The sequence below is a fragment of the Danio aesculapii genome, chromosome 3 (genome assembly GCF_903798145.1).
Source record: "Danio aesculapii chromosome 3, fDanAes4.1, whole genome shotgun sequence".
Taxonomy (NCBI): Eukaryota; Metazoa; Chordata; class Actinopteri; order Cypriniformes; family Danionidae; genus Danio; species Danio aesculapii.
In genome coordinates this window covers 54,543,010-54,562,838 of record NC_079437.1, presented here as the reverse complement: position 1 = coordinate 54,562,838, position 19,829 = coordinate 54,543,010, and the positions used below count along the sequence as shown (strand labels likewise).

The 19,829-nt window shown below is 33.9% G+C and overlaps 1 protein-coding gene across 1 annotated transcript in view; it reads right to left on the bottom strand.

Annotated features, from left to right (window-relative positions):
- The window catches only part of mslna (mesothelin a), a 49,434-nt gene extending 37,727 nt beyond the window's left edge, over nt 1-11,707 (bottom strand). Inside the window, exons 1-12 of the mRNA XM_056454243.1 lie at nt 11,682-11,707; nt 11,496-11,554; nt 9,006-9,031; nt 6,979-7,000; nt 6,848-6,882; nt 6,639-6,764; nt 3,868-4,070; nt 3,666-3,760; nt 1,941-2,056; nt 1,684-1,857; nt 1,523-1,597; nt 234-442 (exon numbers count right to left, since the gene is read on the bottom strand). Coding sequence (XP_056310218.1) covers nt 234-442; nt 1,523-1,597; nt 1,684-1,857; nt 1,941-2,056; nt 3,666-3,760; nt 3,868-4,070; nt 6,639-6,764; nt 6,848-6,882; nt 6,979-7,000; nt 9,006-9,031; nt 11,496-11,532 — 1,118 coding nt within the window. The 5' untranslated portion in view covers nt 11,533-11,554; nt 11,682-11,707. The remainder of the gene's footprint in view (nt 1-233; nt 443-1,522; nt 1,598-1,683; nt 1,858-1,940; nt 2,057-3,665; nt 3,761-3,867; nt 4,071-6,638; nt 6,765-6,847; nt 6,883-6,978; nt 7,001-9,005; nt 9,032-11,495; nt 11,555-11,681) is intronic.
- Nucleotides 11,708-19,829: the final 8,122 nt, after the last annotated feature.

The following is a 19,829-nucleotide window of genomic DNA, read 5'->3' as shown; positions in this document are numbered from 1 at the left end:
GTAGAAATTGTCTGCAAATTCCAGGAATTGGAAGACTAGTCAGGATAGAGGGATGCAGCAATGTACAGAGGCATCCTGATGTGAAATGTGAAAAAAGTGAAGCGCTATGAATACTTTCCAGATGCACTGTCTATTAAGAGTTATAGTGTCAATTTCAATTACCAAACAACATTTTTTTAAATAAAAGCTGTAACTTGGTGCTATAATTTGCAATAGATTGATGTGCTACTTACAAAACCGAGTTGAATATGTCTGTGGTGTTGTCTGACAAAGTCTGGTTAGATTGCAGGTATTTGTTCACCACAGGAATAACTATGGTCTGGAACCACCCACTGATGTTGTTGAAGTTAAAAGTATTTACTGAGATTTGTTTGTTGATATAGTTCACAGTCCAGTTGACGAGAAGCTGTATCGTATCATTTCTAATACTGCTTATATTTCTCTGAAAGAGAGCAAATATGTTTACATACATTAGGTCAATCAATAAACATTTAAATGACATCTTAAAGTAACACTCTACTACTTTTTTTGGAAATTGGCTCATTTTACAAGTCATCTGCAGTTAAACAGTGGAGTTTTACCATTGTTGAATCCATTCAGCCATTCTCCTGTATGGCAGGAGCACATTTAGCTTAGCTTAGCATAAATCATTAAATCGGATTAGACCATTAGCATCTCGGTCAAAAAAATTCAAAAACAATATTTGATCATTTTCCTATTTAAAGCTTGACTCTTCTGTCAAAAAGTGTTTGAGGATGCAGAAATGTTTTATTATAATTTTTTTACTTTTTAAACTTTTGACCCTTTTAAGTAACCCTTTTTTTATGAAGGTCCAGAAGGGAGGTCCCAAATCAGCTTCTGTACACACCATTTAAAGAGGCGCTATCAATCAAAACAAAACGAGAGATTCATTTTCTGCTCTTAACTTGTTTAATAAAAGAGGTGTCACTTTAAATGGTGTGTACAGAAGCTGATCTGGGATCAGTTTATCATACGGAGCGCTTCTGTCAGTCAGTGCTTACACATGCATTTGCTGATTGCATAGGAAGGGCGATGATCGATGCACAGCTTTAATGGAAAGAAAGTGAATACAGACATTTTTTATTAATTTCAATGTGCTTTCAAGATTAAAAATATGGGAGGAATATGGGAAAATACATAATGATAGGATGATAGTGGGATAGAATGGGAAAATATGGGAAAATCTCAGCAAAAACGGGACGGTTGACATGTATGAAGTGAACAGTAAGTGTTTGTGGAACAACAGTTTTGCGAGGGAATGCAAAACATCTTTGCGAGGGAACGTAAAAACTTTTAAAATATATATATTTTCCTATATTTTCCTTCTATTTTTTCCCCAACATTTTGTCTCTTTTGGGTCTCCGTACCCTTTTAAGACTAACAAAGTTGACATTCTTACGTAACTTGAATTCTGTACGCACATATCCATCACCACCAGGTGTGCAGAGATTTATCGTTAATTAATTGACTACGATACACAAAATATAAATAGAAAACTTACTGTCTGAGCAATATTCACACATGATCTGATGAATCTTCCCATTGGTCTCAAATATTGCATAAAGTCTGTGAGATTCTGCAGAGAAATATGAAAACAATTAGGAAGATTTTTCTTATTGGTGTTTCATAACTTGATCTATCAGTCAAAAACTCCCATCTAACCTTGTCGAGGAGCCCTGAACTGGTGCTGGTCAGGTTCAGTGTCATGTTGGTGAGCGGCTGCAGGAAACTCTGGAAGATCTGACTGACAGCATCAGCATTCAGGCTAAAGTTAGCTTCTAGCTGAAACATCAGTTCAGCTTTCTGCTCCGGCGTAAGTTTATCTAGCACCACCAGCTGCAAACATTCACGTGGATTGTCTGAGTAGTGATGCTTTGATTTCATTTAGGATGTAAAGCTGGTCTGTTTCGATCACTTACCCCATTAAAGTCTGGTTTCAGAGCTATGAAATCTCCTAGGCTTGCAATGGAAGAGAATGACTGAAAGTTGAGTAGCAGCCATTGCCCGGTGCTGTTTGTACTGTTCACACAGCCAGCTTTAAAACAAAAAAAGGTAATATCAGCAACACAAAGAGCAAACTTTTAGATTGAACCATGTAGCATAACCGTACACTAATAAAAATGGATTTCTTTATTGGTATTGATGGTCATATATTTTACTAAACATTTTTAAATAGTAGTTTACAAAAATTAAATCATAAAACTAAAACCCATTAAAATTTGAAAAGGTTATTTAGATTGATTGTATCATTATTGTTCTTAAAGAGTAAATGCAGTAAATGGGATTTAAATCAACAAAAGTTTCCCCTAACCCTAACCCTAACCCTAACCCTAACCCTAACCTAACCTAACGATACCTAATCTAACCCTGACCCTGACCCTGACCATAACCCTAAAACTTCTTTTGTTTGTATATGATTTCTATGTAGTTTAACTCAACTAAAGCTTAAACTTAATATATATATATATCAAACAATTATATTAAAAATGACAGAAACCCAACAAAATGATGATCTGGGGTCACCACAGCGGAATGAATTGCCAACTCATCCAGTACGTTTTACGCAGCGGATGCCCTTCCAGCTACAACCCATCATGGGGAAACATCCATACACACTCATACACTACGGACAATTTAGCTTACCCAATTCACCTATACCACATGTCTTTGGACTTGTGGGGGAAACCGGAGCACCATGAGGAAACACACGCCTACATGGGGAGAACATACAAACTTCACACAGAAATGCCCACTGACCCGGCCGAGGCTCGAAACAGCGTCCTTCTTGCTGTGAGGCAACAGTGCTACCCACTGCGCCACCGCATCGCCCTAACTGAATTACAATAAATAAATTTAAAGAGTTCACACTTAGCTGATGATTGGTAATAAGCTTGTTTGGTATGCTGTCCCAGGAGGTAGCTCTGAGCTTATAAGATCCTTGAGCCCTGGGCTCCCTCCCATTAGCAGGGCGAGAGGGGAGTTTGAGCTCAGGTAGATCTCGATGAACTAAGGAGGGATATATGGCTTGCTAAGAGCTTGACATTGATGCCAATTTGGTATGTTTAAACTACTTAGGTTATGTGCTTTTTGGATTGTGGGAGAAAAATGGCAAAATGAGCAAACTCCACACAGAAATGTTGACTGGTTTACTAGCGAATTTAACCAGACATTCTTGCTGTGAGGCAACAGTGCTAATCACTGGGCCGCTGTGTCACCCATCTGGAAAGGAGGGTAGTGGGGATTCTTCAAGACGAAGACACTGAGTTAAGAAACTCTGGTTATTTATAGTGAGTTTGGAATCATCTGATTGGTGAATCAATCGTAGGTTAATGCGGAACCAGACAGAGACAATCATAAGCACGTGATCCTCTCGAAATTAATTTAGAAATACACTTCACAAAGAAAACTAGTACATTATCTCAGCTAGCAAAGATTAATGTGAAACTCTAAAATAACTATACACATTTTTGAAAGATACAATTTAGGACCAACACAGAAAATTTATAAACCAACGTGTCAACAAATGTGATGTTGTTGAACTTGTTGAATCAGAGATGGAAATCCCATGAATCAATTCAAAAGTGTAAAATAAAAACCAAAAAAATGGTCGACATCCAAAATACCAATGGACAAAAGAGTATTACCGTCAGTTGTATTTCTTGCCAGAAAGGGTTTTATGAAGTTTTGATACACCATCCTTTGTCTTTCAGGACCAATCTGCACGCTTAAATCATTAACCCTTAAGAACAAAACAAAAAAGGTTAATCAGCTTTTGCATTATCTCCAAAAACAAATGACTGTAGTCATAAAACATAAGCATGACTTCTGTATATAATAAATACACACAGTGCTTGGAAGCTCTGGCAGGTGAAACTGCTTTGACTGAGACAGGACAGCGTGCCTCTGGACAGCGAGGACAAGAAAGGACTGAGCTTCACTTGAAACCACAGCCTTGCGAAATCCACATCGCTCAAAGAGCCTGCAACCAAGCCTTGTTTCCTGATGTTATTGATGTAGCTCACGACAAGGCTAGCGTCAAGTCTAGATCTCTGTTCGGATGAATGAAAACACACTGAATAGGTGACATCCCTTTAAAAACCATTCACTGTAATATACTGTAAATATGATGAACTCCATTCTAGTCTAAAGGCCTGTTCACACCAAGCATGATAACTATAAATGGCTTACGCCTTTAAAGCTACAGACGACAGACGACAAGAAACACTGCTTGTTGTTAAGTTAATGACTATCTAAAAACAATTGGTTAATTGATGGGGAAAAAGAATGATAAAATACATGGAAGTTTTGCAAGCCAGGCTACTAAATTAAAGTATAAAAATAAAGTATCCTCAGGTATCCAGTGCTATTTCAGAGTCTTTGTGTTTGACATCTTTGTGCCTCCTTTGAAAATGGTGTGGAAAATAGCTTGTTGTTTTAGTTGCAGTCAGCCATGTTTGTGGACAAATGTGGAAGCGCACAATGTAAACCATTGGAAATTACAACAGAAATTGGTCATTTTATAGTTATATCTTTGAAAAACATCCCACAAACAATAAAATGGACTGATTTGTATACCTTTATAAATGTTCTTAGTGTGTCTGAGTGTTTCCAGTGGTGATGTGCAACTCGAGAAGTTGAACACAGATACAGCAGAAGCGGATCAGGAGCAGATCAAGTAAATTAACAAGTTTATCTATAACTGACAGGGCATCAACAAGCTGCCACACATACACATTTCTATATTTTTCTCTTTATTCGTCGTCCGAGCACTTCCAGTTTATTGCTGATGAGTGTATATATGAAACAATAAATCAATAGAGATCAACTGGAATCAGGCTCCCTAGTCCTAAATATCCAGAACGCATTGTGCAGTTACAACGCGTTCACATTTTCTATATATATTTTAAATAAAGATTTACTGGTCGGATGCGCTAGTAGCACACTGAGTACATCTGCTGGTTACAAGGAGATACTGACAAATAAAAAAGCATGAACAAAAAAAATCGTTCATCGGTGTGGACACAAATATATTCATCGTTATAATAATTTTTATCGTTCTTGGTGTGAACGTGCCTTATATCTATAAATTTACATTTGTCTTCTGTTTATTTAAACAATGCTAAACCAAGACTTGTCACAGCATCTGTTGTTGCTTTGCAGGTGATCTGAACTGCATCTATTATCCTTATTTGCTTGTCTGATGACAAAATCATTCATTGTAATATACTGTAAATATGATCACCTCTATTCCAGTCTAAAGGCCTGTTCACACCAAGCACAATAACTCTAAATGGCTAGCGCGCTTTAAAACTACAGAGGACACTGTGGAGAAGCACTGCTTGCTGTTAAGCCCTCATTTCAAGGATTATTTAGAGATAATGATTTACTAGAACACAACTGGTTAATCTATGGGGAAAACAATGTTAAAATACATGGACATAACGCAAGCCAGGCTACTAAATTAAAGTATTAAAAACAAAAGTACCTCAGGTATCCTGTGCTTCTTTGAAAATGCTGAGAACAATAGTTTTAATTCCATTACACTGACTACGATTGCTATATTCATTTGATTACTTTAATAATTTTTTTAAAATAAAGATTTACTGGTCTAACATGCTAGCACACAGGACATCTGCTGGTTAAAAGGGGGTAATGACAAATGAAAAGCAAAAACTAAAACTATAAACAGATTTTTATCGTTCATCGGTGTGGACACAAATACATTCATCATTATATTTATATTTATTGTGAATGGTGTGAACGTGCCTTATATCTATCAATCTATATGCCCTAAACACAGTGTAGCTATTTTTGTTGCCTGTCAGAGTGTGCCTCAATCTCTGGCTGCGTCAGATAAACAACACAGTGACACACATGAAGGAAGCAGATCTCACGTAACGCCTGTGAAAAAAACAACAGTAAGAACTTTCCCAATGTTTATTTGATGTATTTGTTGTAGAGTTAATTCAAGCCTTTCTGCAATGATGAGTCACACACAATGTTGTTACAAAGTTCACACAAAATACACCTGATTTAACGTCCACAAACCAGAATTGAAGCATCTTCTTTTATAATTGTACTGACATGCGGCCGTGGTGATGAAGTAAAGCTGAAGTAAATTGCTGTAATTCATTACACACATTCACTGTTTTAAAAACATTTTACACTTGTAGAACTTATTCTTGATCACATTTGATCATGACTGATGATCACAGAGAGCTAAACAGATCTTTTAATCCCAGTTGCTTTGCGCTCGTCCTGTCTTGTTGAAATGATTATACACGTTACCAGAGAGACATGTTAATACTCCTCTGTCAATCAATTTGGTGGGTGGGGAAACAACACTCCTTCATCACGTTGCTGTGGGCCTCAAAATGAGAGGGATTTGGATCCTATTTTAACATCAAGAACGAGACTTGTCTTTATATCACCCCAATATGACAGTGGACTGTGTTTTCTGTCCAAACAGCTTACAAATGACGATTTTCATCATAGGTGAACTTTAAACATTGCTAAACCAGACTTGTCACAGCATTGTTGCTTTGCAGGTGATCTGAACTGCATCTATTATCCTCATTTGCTCATCTGATGAATGAATAAGTGCAAAAATACTTTACCAGTAATGTGTAGAGGTCAAAGGTGGCGTCAGTATATGCTTTGAGATTTTGGAGAGTGGCCTGTGAGGAGTCTGAGAGCTGTATGCCCGCGCAGGAGAGGGTGCTGTTGAGCGTGGTGTTTGAGAACTGATGGAGGAATGAGGAAATAATGATGTTATCACATAAAAGTGAAAACCCACATCATATTGCATAGCATAATTGTTACTCACTGAAGAGCAAGAGGAACCGTTATTGGAAACTGTGCCTGTAAAATAAACAAACAAACATATAAATAAAAATACTAATATGTGAAATCAGATATCAATATTTTATTTTGTAACAAACTTTTTAAGAAACGCACCATTTTGGAAGTCCACCACACACTTTAAAGAAATAGAAAACAAATGTTTAATCCCTTACGAAACAAAATTATATTGCAATATACTAGACTTTATATTGCAATACATTAGAAAATATATTTCAATGTATCAGAAACTTCCTCATATATTTGAAAATATATAGCAATATATGGATGGACATCCAATTGCTATATGTTGATTCATATATTAAAATACATTGATTAACAAACAAAACTGGATTACGGTAACACTTTATAATAACTATACACTATGAATCATTTATTTAGCATTAGCAAATTGTGAATTCATTATCTGTTAAGCATTAACTCTACATTAATAACATTAGTAAGCAGTTTATATCAGCAGCTACAAATGCTGTATTCTTGACTTACAACCACATTTATAATGTGCTTTATAATTGTACTTTTATACTTTGTTAATGATTTATTTTTTGTTACTAAATTAAGTATTGCATTATTTACAAATCAGTTATTTAAGCATAGTTGGTTGTTTTTTAAGATTATTCAGAATAAGTTAGTAAATGATTGATAAACTATTCAAATTCATATATGTTATTATTCAGGCATATACTAACAGTTAATTTGTATGTTAATAAATGCTTTATTAACTCAATTTCATTTAGTTTTGTGAACTATTCTAAAGTGAGGACTATTTATGCTTTATAAATCCCTTATAAATGACAATTAAAGGCTCAGTTAAATTCTAAACAGGAAAAAGAAAATAAATGACTTTATTCATTTCTACTCGTTTGAAGATACACAAATGAAACTGCATCAAATGAAAAATAAATCTTTGCAACTTTATCTAAAATAAAATAACTGTACAATTTAAACATCACATCCTATTATATTGTTAAACGATTATATTGTTGTTGTTTTATCCAATTTTATGTCATATTTTGACACTCCTGTTATTCAGCAATGTTTAAACCTTACAGTAATTTTACTTTTTAGATAAGATTGTAAAGATGTATTGTTCATTCGTAATTGAGCGTAATTGTCATTTATAAGGGATTCATAAAGCATAAATAGTCCTCACTTTAGATTAGGTCACAAAACTGCATGAAGTTGAGTTAATAAAGCATTTATTAACATTAATAGTAACCATTACTATATGCCTGGATAATAAGACATATAAACGTTGATTTCAATAGTTTATTAATCATTTACTAACTCAATCTGAATGATCTTAAAAACCTCCAACTACTCTTAAATACAACTGGTTTGTAAATAATGCAATGCTTCATTTAATAATGAAAAATAAACCAGTCACTAATTATGAAAGTACAATTATTAAGCACATTATTAATGTGGTTATAAGTCAAGAATACAGCATTTGTAGCTGCAGTTATAAACTGCTTACTAATGCTTATTAATGTATAGTTAGTGCTTAACAAATAATTAATTCACTAGATGCTAATGCTTAATAATTGATTCATAGTGTGTAGTTATTATAAAATGTTACCCTGGATGACATTATTGCAAGTATTTTTTATGAGTTAAGCAAGCTCATGCATAGGTTTACAGAGAGGTTGATTAACAATAGTCTAAATCCGATTTTTGCATGACAGTCGTAATATTTTACATTATATAGTCATATGGATGGACCATATATGGCAAATGAGCATAATCAAGCACATTTTCTTACTAAAAACTACACTGTAAAAAAATCCTGGTTGCTTTCAATTTTTAAGCTGTATCAAATTAACTTTATGAGTCCTTTGAAGTTATATTATGTTAAACTGACTTAAAACAGCTTGCGTAACTTATAAAATTAAGTTAGAACATGATTAACTTTATCAGTTACAATGACCTAAAAGCATATGCTGTCAGGACTAATTGATATTTTTTACAGCGTAGCTGCGACTCTTAAGAGGTAAGATGTTTATTAGTTTTATAAAGCAAAATTAGGAAAATGACTGAATTATATATGTATTATTTCAAACTGTTTAAATACTTTTAATAAGTTGCATTGGCAAAACAAATTCTGTGCAATAAATGGTAAATACCTGGCCGTTGATCAGTGTGATGAATCCTATAAAAGTGATTAAAGAGAATAATTGTATCTCAAACTGGATTCAATAAAAATCATGCAAAAATTAGAGCAGTAAATTCATTAAGAGTTCTCGCTTACGGCAGAAATAGTTAAATGAAAATTAGAGTAAACCATATTATAGCTATAGAACATATAGACCAACTGAACATTTTATTACTTGCCTCAATTTTACTTAATATCCCAATAAATCTATAAGTCCATAGACAATATAAATTATACTCTTTAACTTCTTTGACAGCCTTTCAGCTCCATTTAAAAAAACTTTACTCTTTAGCTAACAAACAGAATTACTCTGCAAAAAAGTTAAACAGTACATGTATTGCAACACCAAACGGTTTTATTTATTGTCATGTAAAGAACTGTCATGTCAAAATTGCCATGTTTAAAAATGAGTGATCTTCACTGCCTGATAGATACAATATAAAGTGGGTCTAAGCCTGGACAAGCAGCACTGCATTAAATTCCATTTCTCCCGCCATGTCTTTAAAATACGACAGTTTATTTCACCCCAGTATTTTCAATGGAGTTTCTGCGCTTGCCTGCTGATCCTGATGGCACTAGCGGTTACACAGTATTTCATCTCATTATATGCTTGAACAACTAAAATGATGTCTGTTTAACTGAATGTATTGGAATTACATTATAACATCAATGCTGTAAAATGAACCTTATGAAATCGAAAATAGTCACATTAAGCTTTCAACGGAAATTATTCATTGGCTGAACCACTAGTGCATTCCCTCCTTCAGTTGATGTGCTATCATTTGGATAAACAGAAACTTCTTTAGTTGAAAAATTGAACGATTCTGCAAAACACATTTGTTTATAGGTCCCGTGAATTTCAATGTTAGTATCATTATGTTAGTCTTAAGGATAAGCTACTGTACATATGCTCCAAAACAGTATCAATTCACATTTAGAAGATATAATCAGGCAAAACTTGCAGTTTGTCACATCCGCCTAAATGCATCAACGATTTTTTTTTTGACATCACCTCATCATAGTTGTTCTTATCAAATTTTCTGATCCATCGAGAGGGGTCTGGATGCAGACCTGGTGCTCACCTAACCCCACCGCTAACCCTACCCGTCACAGTGACGTCACTCACTCCATTGAGTGCATTGTGTCTGACATTGCATCGCTGAGTGAGGCAATCTCAGCTTGCATCATAAAGGCTGCATCCAGATACTATTGGATCCATCAAATGCTGTCTAGTATCTGACATGAATCTGATAAAAACAAAGGCTATTGGCTGGGAGGAGGGGATGAGGGGAGGAGCTGCTCTATGTCCCACTCTATCTTTATGTTTCAGTTAAGATCATATCAAACATCAAATAAAAATGCACTTTTCAAAGCATATCACGGGACAGTTAACAAAAAAAAGACTCTGCTTCTCTAAATTCATTTATGCATTTATCTGAATTGATAACTGTTGAACTAATCATTTTTTTCATGGAATAACTAATGTATTACCAGTAACTACATACTTTGTGACTAATTACACCCAGGGCTTGACATCGACACCCACCAAATGTGGGTAGATGGATGTGACACACTGCTGTGTATAGTTTTAGATACATGAGAATAATTGTTTTTAAATGTCAATTGCTTTAAGAATATTATGTATAAAGCTGTATTTTGCTTGTTTTTACACATTATTAAAAATTTGTGGCAACGAAATAATTTGGTGTGGCCAGAGAAAAACTTGGCAAATACTTATTGTCGAGCCCTTAAAAGTTGTGTGAAATAAACTAAATATAAACTAAAAATAAAACTAATTGCAATGCTACACTATGAAACCACAGCCCAACACACAACAACACACAACAAAAATGTTAAATAAATGAGGAGGCATATGAAAATAACACAAAATTGAAATCAAGTATGCCAAAGTCAAATTTACGGATGTAAAATATATTTTCCCAACAACAAAATTGTGGCTAGTGAAAATGGTGAGTGGCTAGTAACGTTGGAAAACTACTAGCCACAGTGGCTGGTGATCAAAAAAGTTAATATCAAGCCCTGATTACACCCAACATTGGTCACAAGTCAAAATTCATAATTCCTTCAAAATCACAAAACATATTTCTGACAACACTAAAATCAATTTTGTGTTGGCTTACAATTTCATACAAGGAATAAGTATCCATACAAAATCATTCGCCACAAATAAAATAAAATAAAATAAAATAAAATAAAATAAAATAAAATAAAATAAAATAAAATAAAATAAAATAAAAAAATTTACTAATAACTAATAATAATAATAATAATAATAATAATAATAATAATAATAATAATAATAATAATAATAATAAATAATAATAGGTGGTACATTCCGCTGTGGCGACCCCTAATTAATAAAGGGACTAAGCCGAAAAGAAAATGAATGAATGAATGAATGAATGAATGAATTTAAATTAAAATACAAAGTGTCACTTACCCAAAGCAAGCAGCACAGACAGCTGAAAATGTGCCATTTTCACACTGACACCCCTAACCCTAACAAGACACAGTTGTTTCAATTATTTCACACAAACACTGAGTGACACTGATGATGCATTATTTTAAGTGGCAAATTATCTGTGAATTTTTCTTCTTTGTTGTCTTAAGCATAAGAGTCTCTGACCTGCAGCAGGAGTGGTGAGTGTGTGTTAGCCAGGTAGTCCTGCAGGCGCTCTATTAAGGGAACCATGAAAAAGGGTGTGGACCATCCACCCGTTTACCCAGACCAACAACCTCTACTGTAAAGGGGCAAAACAAACAGGTGGATAAATCACAGCACATTCCTTTGCTATCAAAATTCACCTGCTAAAATAAGAGCATGTCTCATCATCAATCATTTTTCTTCATATTTTTTAATAGCGTTATGGAGTAGTCTTGGGATATGTGAATGAACATAATGTACTCAGTGAAGTGTTCATGTTAAAAGTACATTTACTGTACATGGTGTAAATGATCAGTTTCAGGTTTAAAACACTTTTAAAACAAAGTAAACATGAAATTCTGGTTTGGGTGTTGCCGATAGTTTGAAGAATGTTTCACTGAAAAAACATTTCTGTTTAATGCAATAAAAAGGTATTTGAAACATTTGTGATTGATTTATTGTATTTTAAGGCTGTAGAATTTTGCATTGAAACACAGAATTTAGCAAAATCAAGCAAAAAGATCTCAGGGGTAGCTTAAATAATGTGTCGGTGCTGTTTGGGTAAGGTATTCATCAGAATAAATATCAAAAATCAGTCCAAGGCACTTGAAAAATGTGGGAAAAGTATTAAAAAGCCTTTATTGAAATGACTATTCTTTAAATCTGCACATAAGCGTTTAGGCAAAGATCTGCCTTCATTGATCAGGTGCGCCGTGTTTCTTTTGAATGCTACTATAGTCTCATGACTCATTAGAATATCTAAACAATACTAAAATAATATATTAAACACAATAATCATTAATTCAGCATTGAGAGAGGGAGAAAAAAACACGTAATGGAAAAAATAAATAATAATTAAAATGATGCGTGTTATTCAACATATTTCTCAAGTAATACAACATGGATATATATGGAATTCTTCATGTTGTATTATTTTCGAAATATGTTGTAACATGCATAATCTTTTTAATATTTTTTTTCCATTAATGTTTTTTTTCTCCCTCTCTCAATGCTGAATTCATGATGCATAGGTGCAATTTTAAGGAATAGCCATGTCAATAAAGACCACATTTTTCGAGTGCCTTGAACTGGTTTTTGCTGTTAATATAGAATTTGGCGACGCAGTGGTGAAGTAGGTAGTGTTGTCGCCTCACAGCAAGAAGGTCGCTGGTCCGAGCCTTGGCTGAGTCAGTTGGCGTTTCTGTGTGGAGTTAGCATGTTCACGTCGTGTTCGCGTGAGTTTCCTCCGGGTGCTCCGCTTTCCCCCACAGTCCAAAGACATGCAGTACAGGTGAATTGGGTAGGTTAAATTGTCCGTTGTGTGTGAATGGGCGTGTGTTGTTTCCCAGGGGATGGGTTGCAGCTGGATGGGCATCCGCTGCGTAAAACATATGCTGGATAATTTGGTTGTTCATTCCCCAGATTAATAGAGGGACTAAGCAGAAAAGAAAATGAATGAATGAATGAATAAAGAATTTTGCATTTACAGTCAGAGTTATTAGCCCCCCTATTTATTTTTTTCCCCAATTTCTGTTTAACAGAGAGATTTTTTTCAACACATTTCTAAACATAATAGTTTTATTAACTCATTTCTAATAACTGATTTATTTTATCTTTGCCATGATGACAGTAAATAATATTTAACTAGATATTTTTCAAGACACTTCTATACAGCTTAATGTGACATTTAAAGGCTTAACTAGATTAATTAGGTTAACTAGGCATGTTAGGGTAATTAGGGAAGTTATTGTATAACGATGGTTTGTTCTGTAGACTATCGAAAAAAAATTGCTTAAAAGGGCTAATAATTTTGACCTTAAAATGGTTTCTAAGAAATGTAAAACTGCTTTTTTTCTAGCTGAAATACAACAAATAAGACTTTCTCCAGAAAAAAATACATTATCAGACATACTGTGAAAATTTCCTTGGTCTGTTAAACATCATTAGGGAAATATTTAAAAAAGAAAATGAATAAAAGGGGGGCTAATAATTCTGACTTCAACTGTACATACAATTTAAATTTAAGTCCATTTTAAGTAAACTATATTCCAGGCTTCATATTTAATATCAATATCTTTCCAGTCAACTTTTTTTTAATTGTCAATTTACTAGCTATTGTGAAAGTCAAAATATTTTTTTTTCTTCTGGAAACAGAGATTTGTTCATGTAAAAATTTTCTTAAATAAGAAAAATGTTAAACTATAATAGCCTTTTTTCAAGTCTGTGCTAAGTGAATTATCTAATTTACACTTTAATATCAATTTAACAGGCCAAAATTTGGACATAATTTCTATGCGCAGACTTGGGCTGAAAGGGGGTCTGGTTCGAGGACCACAGGATTTAATCTTTGTTATTCGCAGACGATGTTGTTCTGTTGGCTTCATCGAACATGGACCTTCAGCATGCACTGGGGCGGTTTGCTACCGAATGTGACGCGGCTGGGAAGAGAATCAGCACTTCCAAGTCTGAGACCATGGTGCTCTATTGGAAAAAGGTGGTTTGCCATCTCCAGGTTGGAGGTAAGTCCTTACCCCAGGTGGAGGAGTTCAACTATCTCTAGGTTTTGTTTATGAGTGAGGGAAAGATGGAACGGGGGATTGACAGGCGGATTGGAGCAGCGGCAGCAGTAATGCAGTCAATGTGCCGGTCCGTTGTGGTAAAGAAGAACTGAGCCGATGATTTCTACAAATGTTGCAAACAATTTATATGGGTTGAATTTAAGCAAATAAATTACATTTAGTAATGTTCAAATTAATTTGATTGTTAAAATTCAGCTCAAATAAATTGCTTAAAACCACTTAACTTAAAATGTTTTGTAAATCCAAGAATCATCTTTGAATCATTTTTTCAGTGTATGGTCATGAGCTTTGGGTTATGACTGAAAGGTCAAGGTCTAGGATACAAGGGTCCGAAATGAGTGGCAGGGCGCACCTTTACTGTAGATAGGGTGAGGGGCTCTGTCACCTGAGAGGAGCTCAGACTAGAGCCGCTGCTCCTCCACATCAACAGACATCAGCTGAGGTGGCTCAGGCATCTGTTTTGGATGCCTCCTGGATGCCTACCTGGAGGTGTCCAGGCATGTCCCACGGAAGGAGGCATTGGGGAAGACATGTTAAAGGGACTCTGTCTCTCGGTTGGCCTGGGAACGCCTCGAGATACCACGGAGGAGCTGGAGGAAGTGTCTAGGATTGTCTCTTGAGACTACTGCATCCTCGACCCAGCCGTGGAAAAGCAAACTGCATCCTCGACCCAGCCGTGGAAAAGCAAACAAGAATGAATAAATGAATGAATGAATATCAATTTAAGGGATATTATAATTAACTAAAGCCATCTTTGTTGCTTAAAATAAACTAACTAAATTAAACTAAAATGTAACAAACACTTGAAACTTAATTCAGTTGCCAATGAAATATTTCTCCCTTTCATTTGACACTTTAGATGTACAAAATAGCATATTAATATAACATTAGCATTTCATATGAAATGAGGAATAGTCATTCAAAACCAAAATTATTTGTTTTAACAAAACAAATATAGTACATTTTATTTTATAAAAATAATGTAATACTTGATTGTCTGATTAAGATTTTAAAATGAATTGAAAAATAATGTTTTTAAATTAATAAAAGGGAATAATGGAAAAATACAATTTTGTAAAGGGTGTGTGTATAATTATTGTTGGGAGGCTAACAAAAGAGAGATTTTACTCAAATTAAACGAGTTATTTTTCCCAAGTGTCCTGTGAAAAATGGAGAAGCACTTTTTTACAAAGAGGAAAACACGTTATACTCCCTAGAAAAACTACTGAACCCTGTTTAGTTGCATCACTATAATTACATTAAGTGCTCTATAGTGTGCGTGTGTGTTTTTTGTAGGTATTCTAATTTTAACTGTACAATGACATGTGCATGTTGTTCAATGCAAGTAATGTCAACACTTACTGAATGGCAACCTTTAATTAAACAGCCTGAACCAGTTTAGATGGTTAAACCCACTTTCAGTCACTGTTGTATGACTTTAAAACCAAGTATAAAGGAGAAATAACATGCTATGTATGTTTCCAAAACGTCATCAACTGGGAACATTGCTTAACAAAGCACAAACAGCACATTCAGATGAAGACATTAATTATAAGCCCTCCTGTAAATTATGAGTTCTTTTTCAAATGTTTTCCAACTTATACGTACAGTTGAAGTCAGAGTTATTAGCCTCCCTGTTTATTTATTTCCCCAATTTCTGTTTAACTAAGAGCAGATTTTCTCAACACATTTCTAAACATAATAGTTTCAATAACTCATTTCTAATAACTGATTTATTTTATCTTTGCCATGATGACAGTAAATAATATTTGACTAGATATTTTTCAAGACACTTCTATACAGCTTAAAGTGACATTTAAAGGCTTAACTAGGTTAATTAGGTTAACTAGGCAGGTTAGGGTAATTAGGCAAGTTATTGTATAACGCTGGTTTGTTCTGTAGACTATCGAAAAAATATATATTGCTCAAAATATATAGCTCAAAAAATTGAACAATGCTTTTATTCTAGCCTAGATAAAACATATAAGACTTTCTCCAGAAGAAAAAATATTATCAGACATACTGTGAAAATTTCCTTGCTCTGTTCAACATAATTTAGGAAATATTTTTAAAAGAAAAAAAAATCTAAGGGGGGCTAATAATTCTGACTTCAACTGTATATGTATTCCCCAAACATGATATTTGTAATGATTAATTTCTTTTGTCTTTGCCATGATGACGGTACATAATATTTGACTAGTTATTTTGCAAGGTATCAGAATTTAACTTAAAGTGCAATTTAAAGGCGTAATCACACTCAAGGAAGATTTGAAACAACTTATTTGTTGAAAAGACTCAAACAACTTATTTAAAATGAGCTGAAACATCACCATTCTTGAAGTTTATTGGGACAACTTAGTTGTTTTATGTTCAATGCACTTAAATTTATTTAAAAAAAACAATTAAGTTAACAGCATGAAAGAATTGTGTGGAACCCAGCCTTTTTTAGGTTAATTAGTCATGGGACAACTGTGATTTGTTCTGTGGCTAATCGAGAGATAACTTAATCTTAAAAATTATTTCAAAATAATAAAATACATAATTTATAATATAATATTTATAATATATCTTATAAATAAGATATTTAAATAATAATGAAAATTTCACAGGAGGGCGAATAACTTGATCTTCAAGTGTGTGTAACAGCATAAGTGTAATAAGGTGAAAATAATTCAAAACTAGTGTAATAATAATAATAATAATAATAATAATAATAATAAAAAGCAGCAAGAACATTGATTGAAATATCAACGGCAGAAACTGTTTTGACGAGTCATTTAAGTATGTGTGATATCAAAAAGCAAATCAAACGATCAAAAAGCTACTATAAAAATGGACTTTCCTGATTTTAATTTTTTTTTTGCAGCAATACATATGAACACCTGCCTTGCAGAAAGCACTGACTGACAAAAGTTTAGATCAAGTAACGCCAGACAGTGCAATCATCTCACAAATCTGAGGAATGTGTACTGCATTCAGTGGCCCTGAACAAAAGAACAGGAGAGTTTCACGCATATACACTACCGTTCAAAAGTTTGGGGTCAGTATGATTTTTAAATGTTTTAAAATAAGCTTCTCCTGCTCACCAAAGCTGCATTTTTCTGATCAGAAGATCAGAAGATCAGAAAGAGCTTTATTGCCAGGTATGTTCACACATACGAGGAATTTGTTTTCGTGACAGAGCTTCTACAGTACAACAGAATTACAGAGACAGGACAAAAAACAGATAATAAATATATTTTTAAAGAAAAGAATAGAAGTAAGTAGTGAGTGCAAATATACAGATTGACAAGTGTATGTACATGTTTATTACTATATACAACGTTATATGTGCAGCTGTTATGTGCAAATTGGCATGTAAAGTGTGTTGTTAAATAAGTGTATAGGTGTATAAAAGTGTATGGCAAGTAGTGATGTTGGTTCCACAATTGGAACGAACACAAACGATCAAAATACAGTACAGACTGTAAAATTGTGAAATATTATTGCACTATAAAATAACTGTTCAAAAGTAGATTAGCATTTAATTTAATCATTTATTCAAGTGATTTTAAAGATGAATTTTCAGCTTCATTACTCCAGTCTCACATGATCCTTCAGAAATCACTCTAATATTAATTATTATTATTATTATCATTATCACTAATATTATCATTATTCAGGAGCAATCATTTCATTTGAAACTACATACAATAAGAAAGCAGTTATTTCACATTTTAGTGAATATTTAACAAATTAACAATGTTTTTTTTTTAATAAATGCCACCTTGATGAACAGAATCATTTCCTTAAAAAAAAACTGACCTCAAACTTTTGCCCGGTAATATATATACATATATATATATATATATATATATATATATATATATACATATATATATATATATAAAAGCAGGTTTAAGAGTGCAAGTGAGCTTTAAAAACAGATGGAAACTATTAAGAGATCACTTGAAAATTATCAATTACTCTGGAATGGTTAGAAATGGGTAAATATTTGATATCTTCTAAATTTCAAATAAATATTATCAATCAGAGACTTTAAAAGATAAAGTTTTTAAGTTTTTATCAGGTTATAGCTCTTAAATGTTACATGCATATTACCAATAATAAACAAACAATTCAGTGATTGACAATATAAATGAAGCTAGTTTAAACTAAACGATAATATAATCCTCACAATCTCTTTAGCTGGAGTTAAAAATGCAGTTATTTTATGAATAACAAACATGTACAGTATGCATCTTGGTTTTAAGGGCTTTATGTTGATCAGTGTCAAATCAATGATGTATTACACTGGATGCTGGGTTAAATATGAAATTGGAAAAACTGTGTGGGAGGATGTGTATAGGTTAGATAATCATTTAACAGAACATAAATGCAGCTCATTCTGTTCTTTAAATGTGACAAGTTTGTCTGTGAAAATGAGTGTCACTTCATTTAATCGAAAGGAATATGTATAGCAGACAGAACATTACTTGATTTTCTTTTTCCTCTTCTGAAAAATGCTGTTTGGTTGTTATTTTTACCACATTTTTACTTCACTATATTTTGCCATTATTTCAGTCATTCATTCATTTTCTCTTCGACTTAGTCCCTTTATTAATCAGGGGTCGCCACAGCGGAATGAACCACCAACTTATACAACATATGTTGTATGCAGTGGATGCCATTCCAGCAACTCATCACTGGGAAACACCCATACACTCTCATTCACACATACACTACGGACAATTTAACTTACCCAATTCCCCTATAATGCATGTCTTTGGACTGTGGGGGAAAACGGAGCACTAGAAGGAAACCCTCATTTAAATGAATTACAAATAACATTGATGAGCAACAAGACTAAAAAGCTTTAAAACTAGGCCATTCTGCACCCTGGGCCAAAAGTGTCATTAATATGGCTGCTATGAAACTCTAAACGTGTCAATCATGGTAACTTGTTTATCTAGTCCAGTTGCACCTGCTTTTCTCCTTAAACTCATTACTCAGTTTACCCTGTAACCTATAGGCTATAGAACAGGGGTGGGCAAACTCATTCCTGGAGGGCCGGTGTCCTGCACAATTTAGCTCCAACTCTAATCAAACACACCTGCATATAGATTTCTAGTGATCTTGAAGACACTGATTAGCATCTTCAGGTGTGTTTAATTAGTGTTGGAGCTAAACTGTGCTGGACACCGGCCCTCCAGGAATGAGTTTGCCCACCCCTGCTATAGAACTTCATTTTAGGCTATAAAAAGGCTATCATTTACGTAATTTTTCACCTTTAAATGTATAATTCTCTCTGTTATCTGAAATGAGCATGTACAGAATTTGTTGACATTTTAACTAAAATTTTCATTAGCATTTTGGACAATAGTGTGGTAGAATTTATGTATGAAAACAGCGGTAAGAAGCATGGTGGCACAGTGGTTAGCATTGTTACTTCACAGCAAGAAGGTTGCTGGTTGGAGTCTCGGCTGGACCAGTCGGCATTTCTGTGTGGAGTTTGCATGTTCTCCCTTTGTTTGTGTGGGTTTTCTCCAGGTGCTCCGGTTTCCCCCACAGT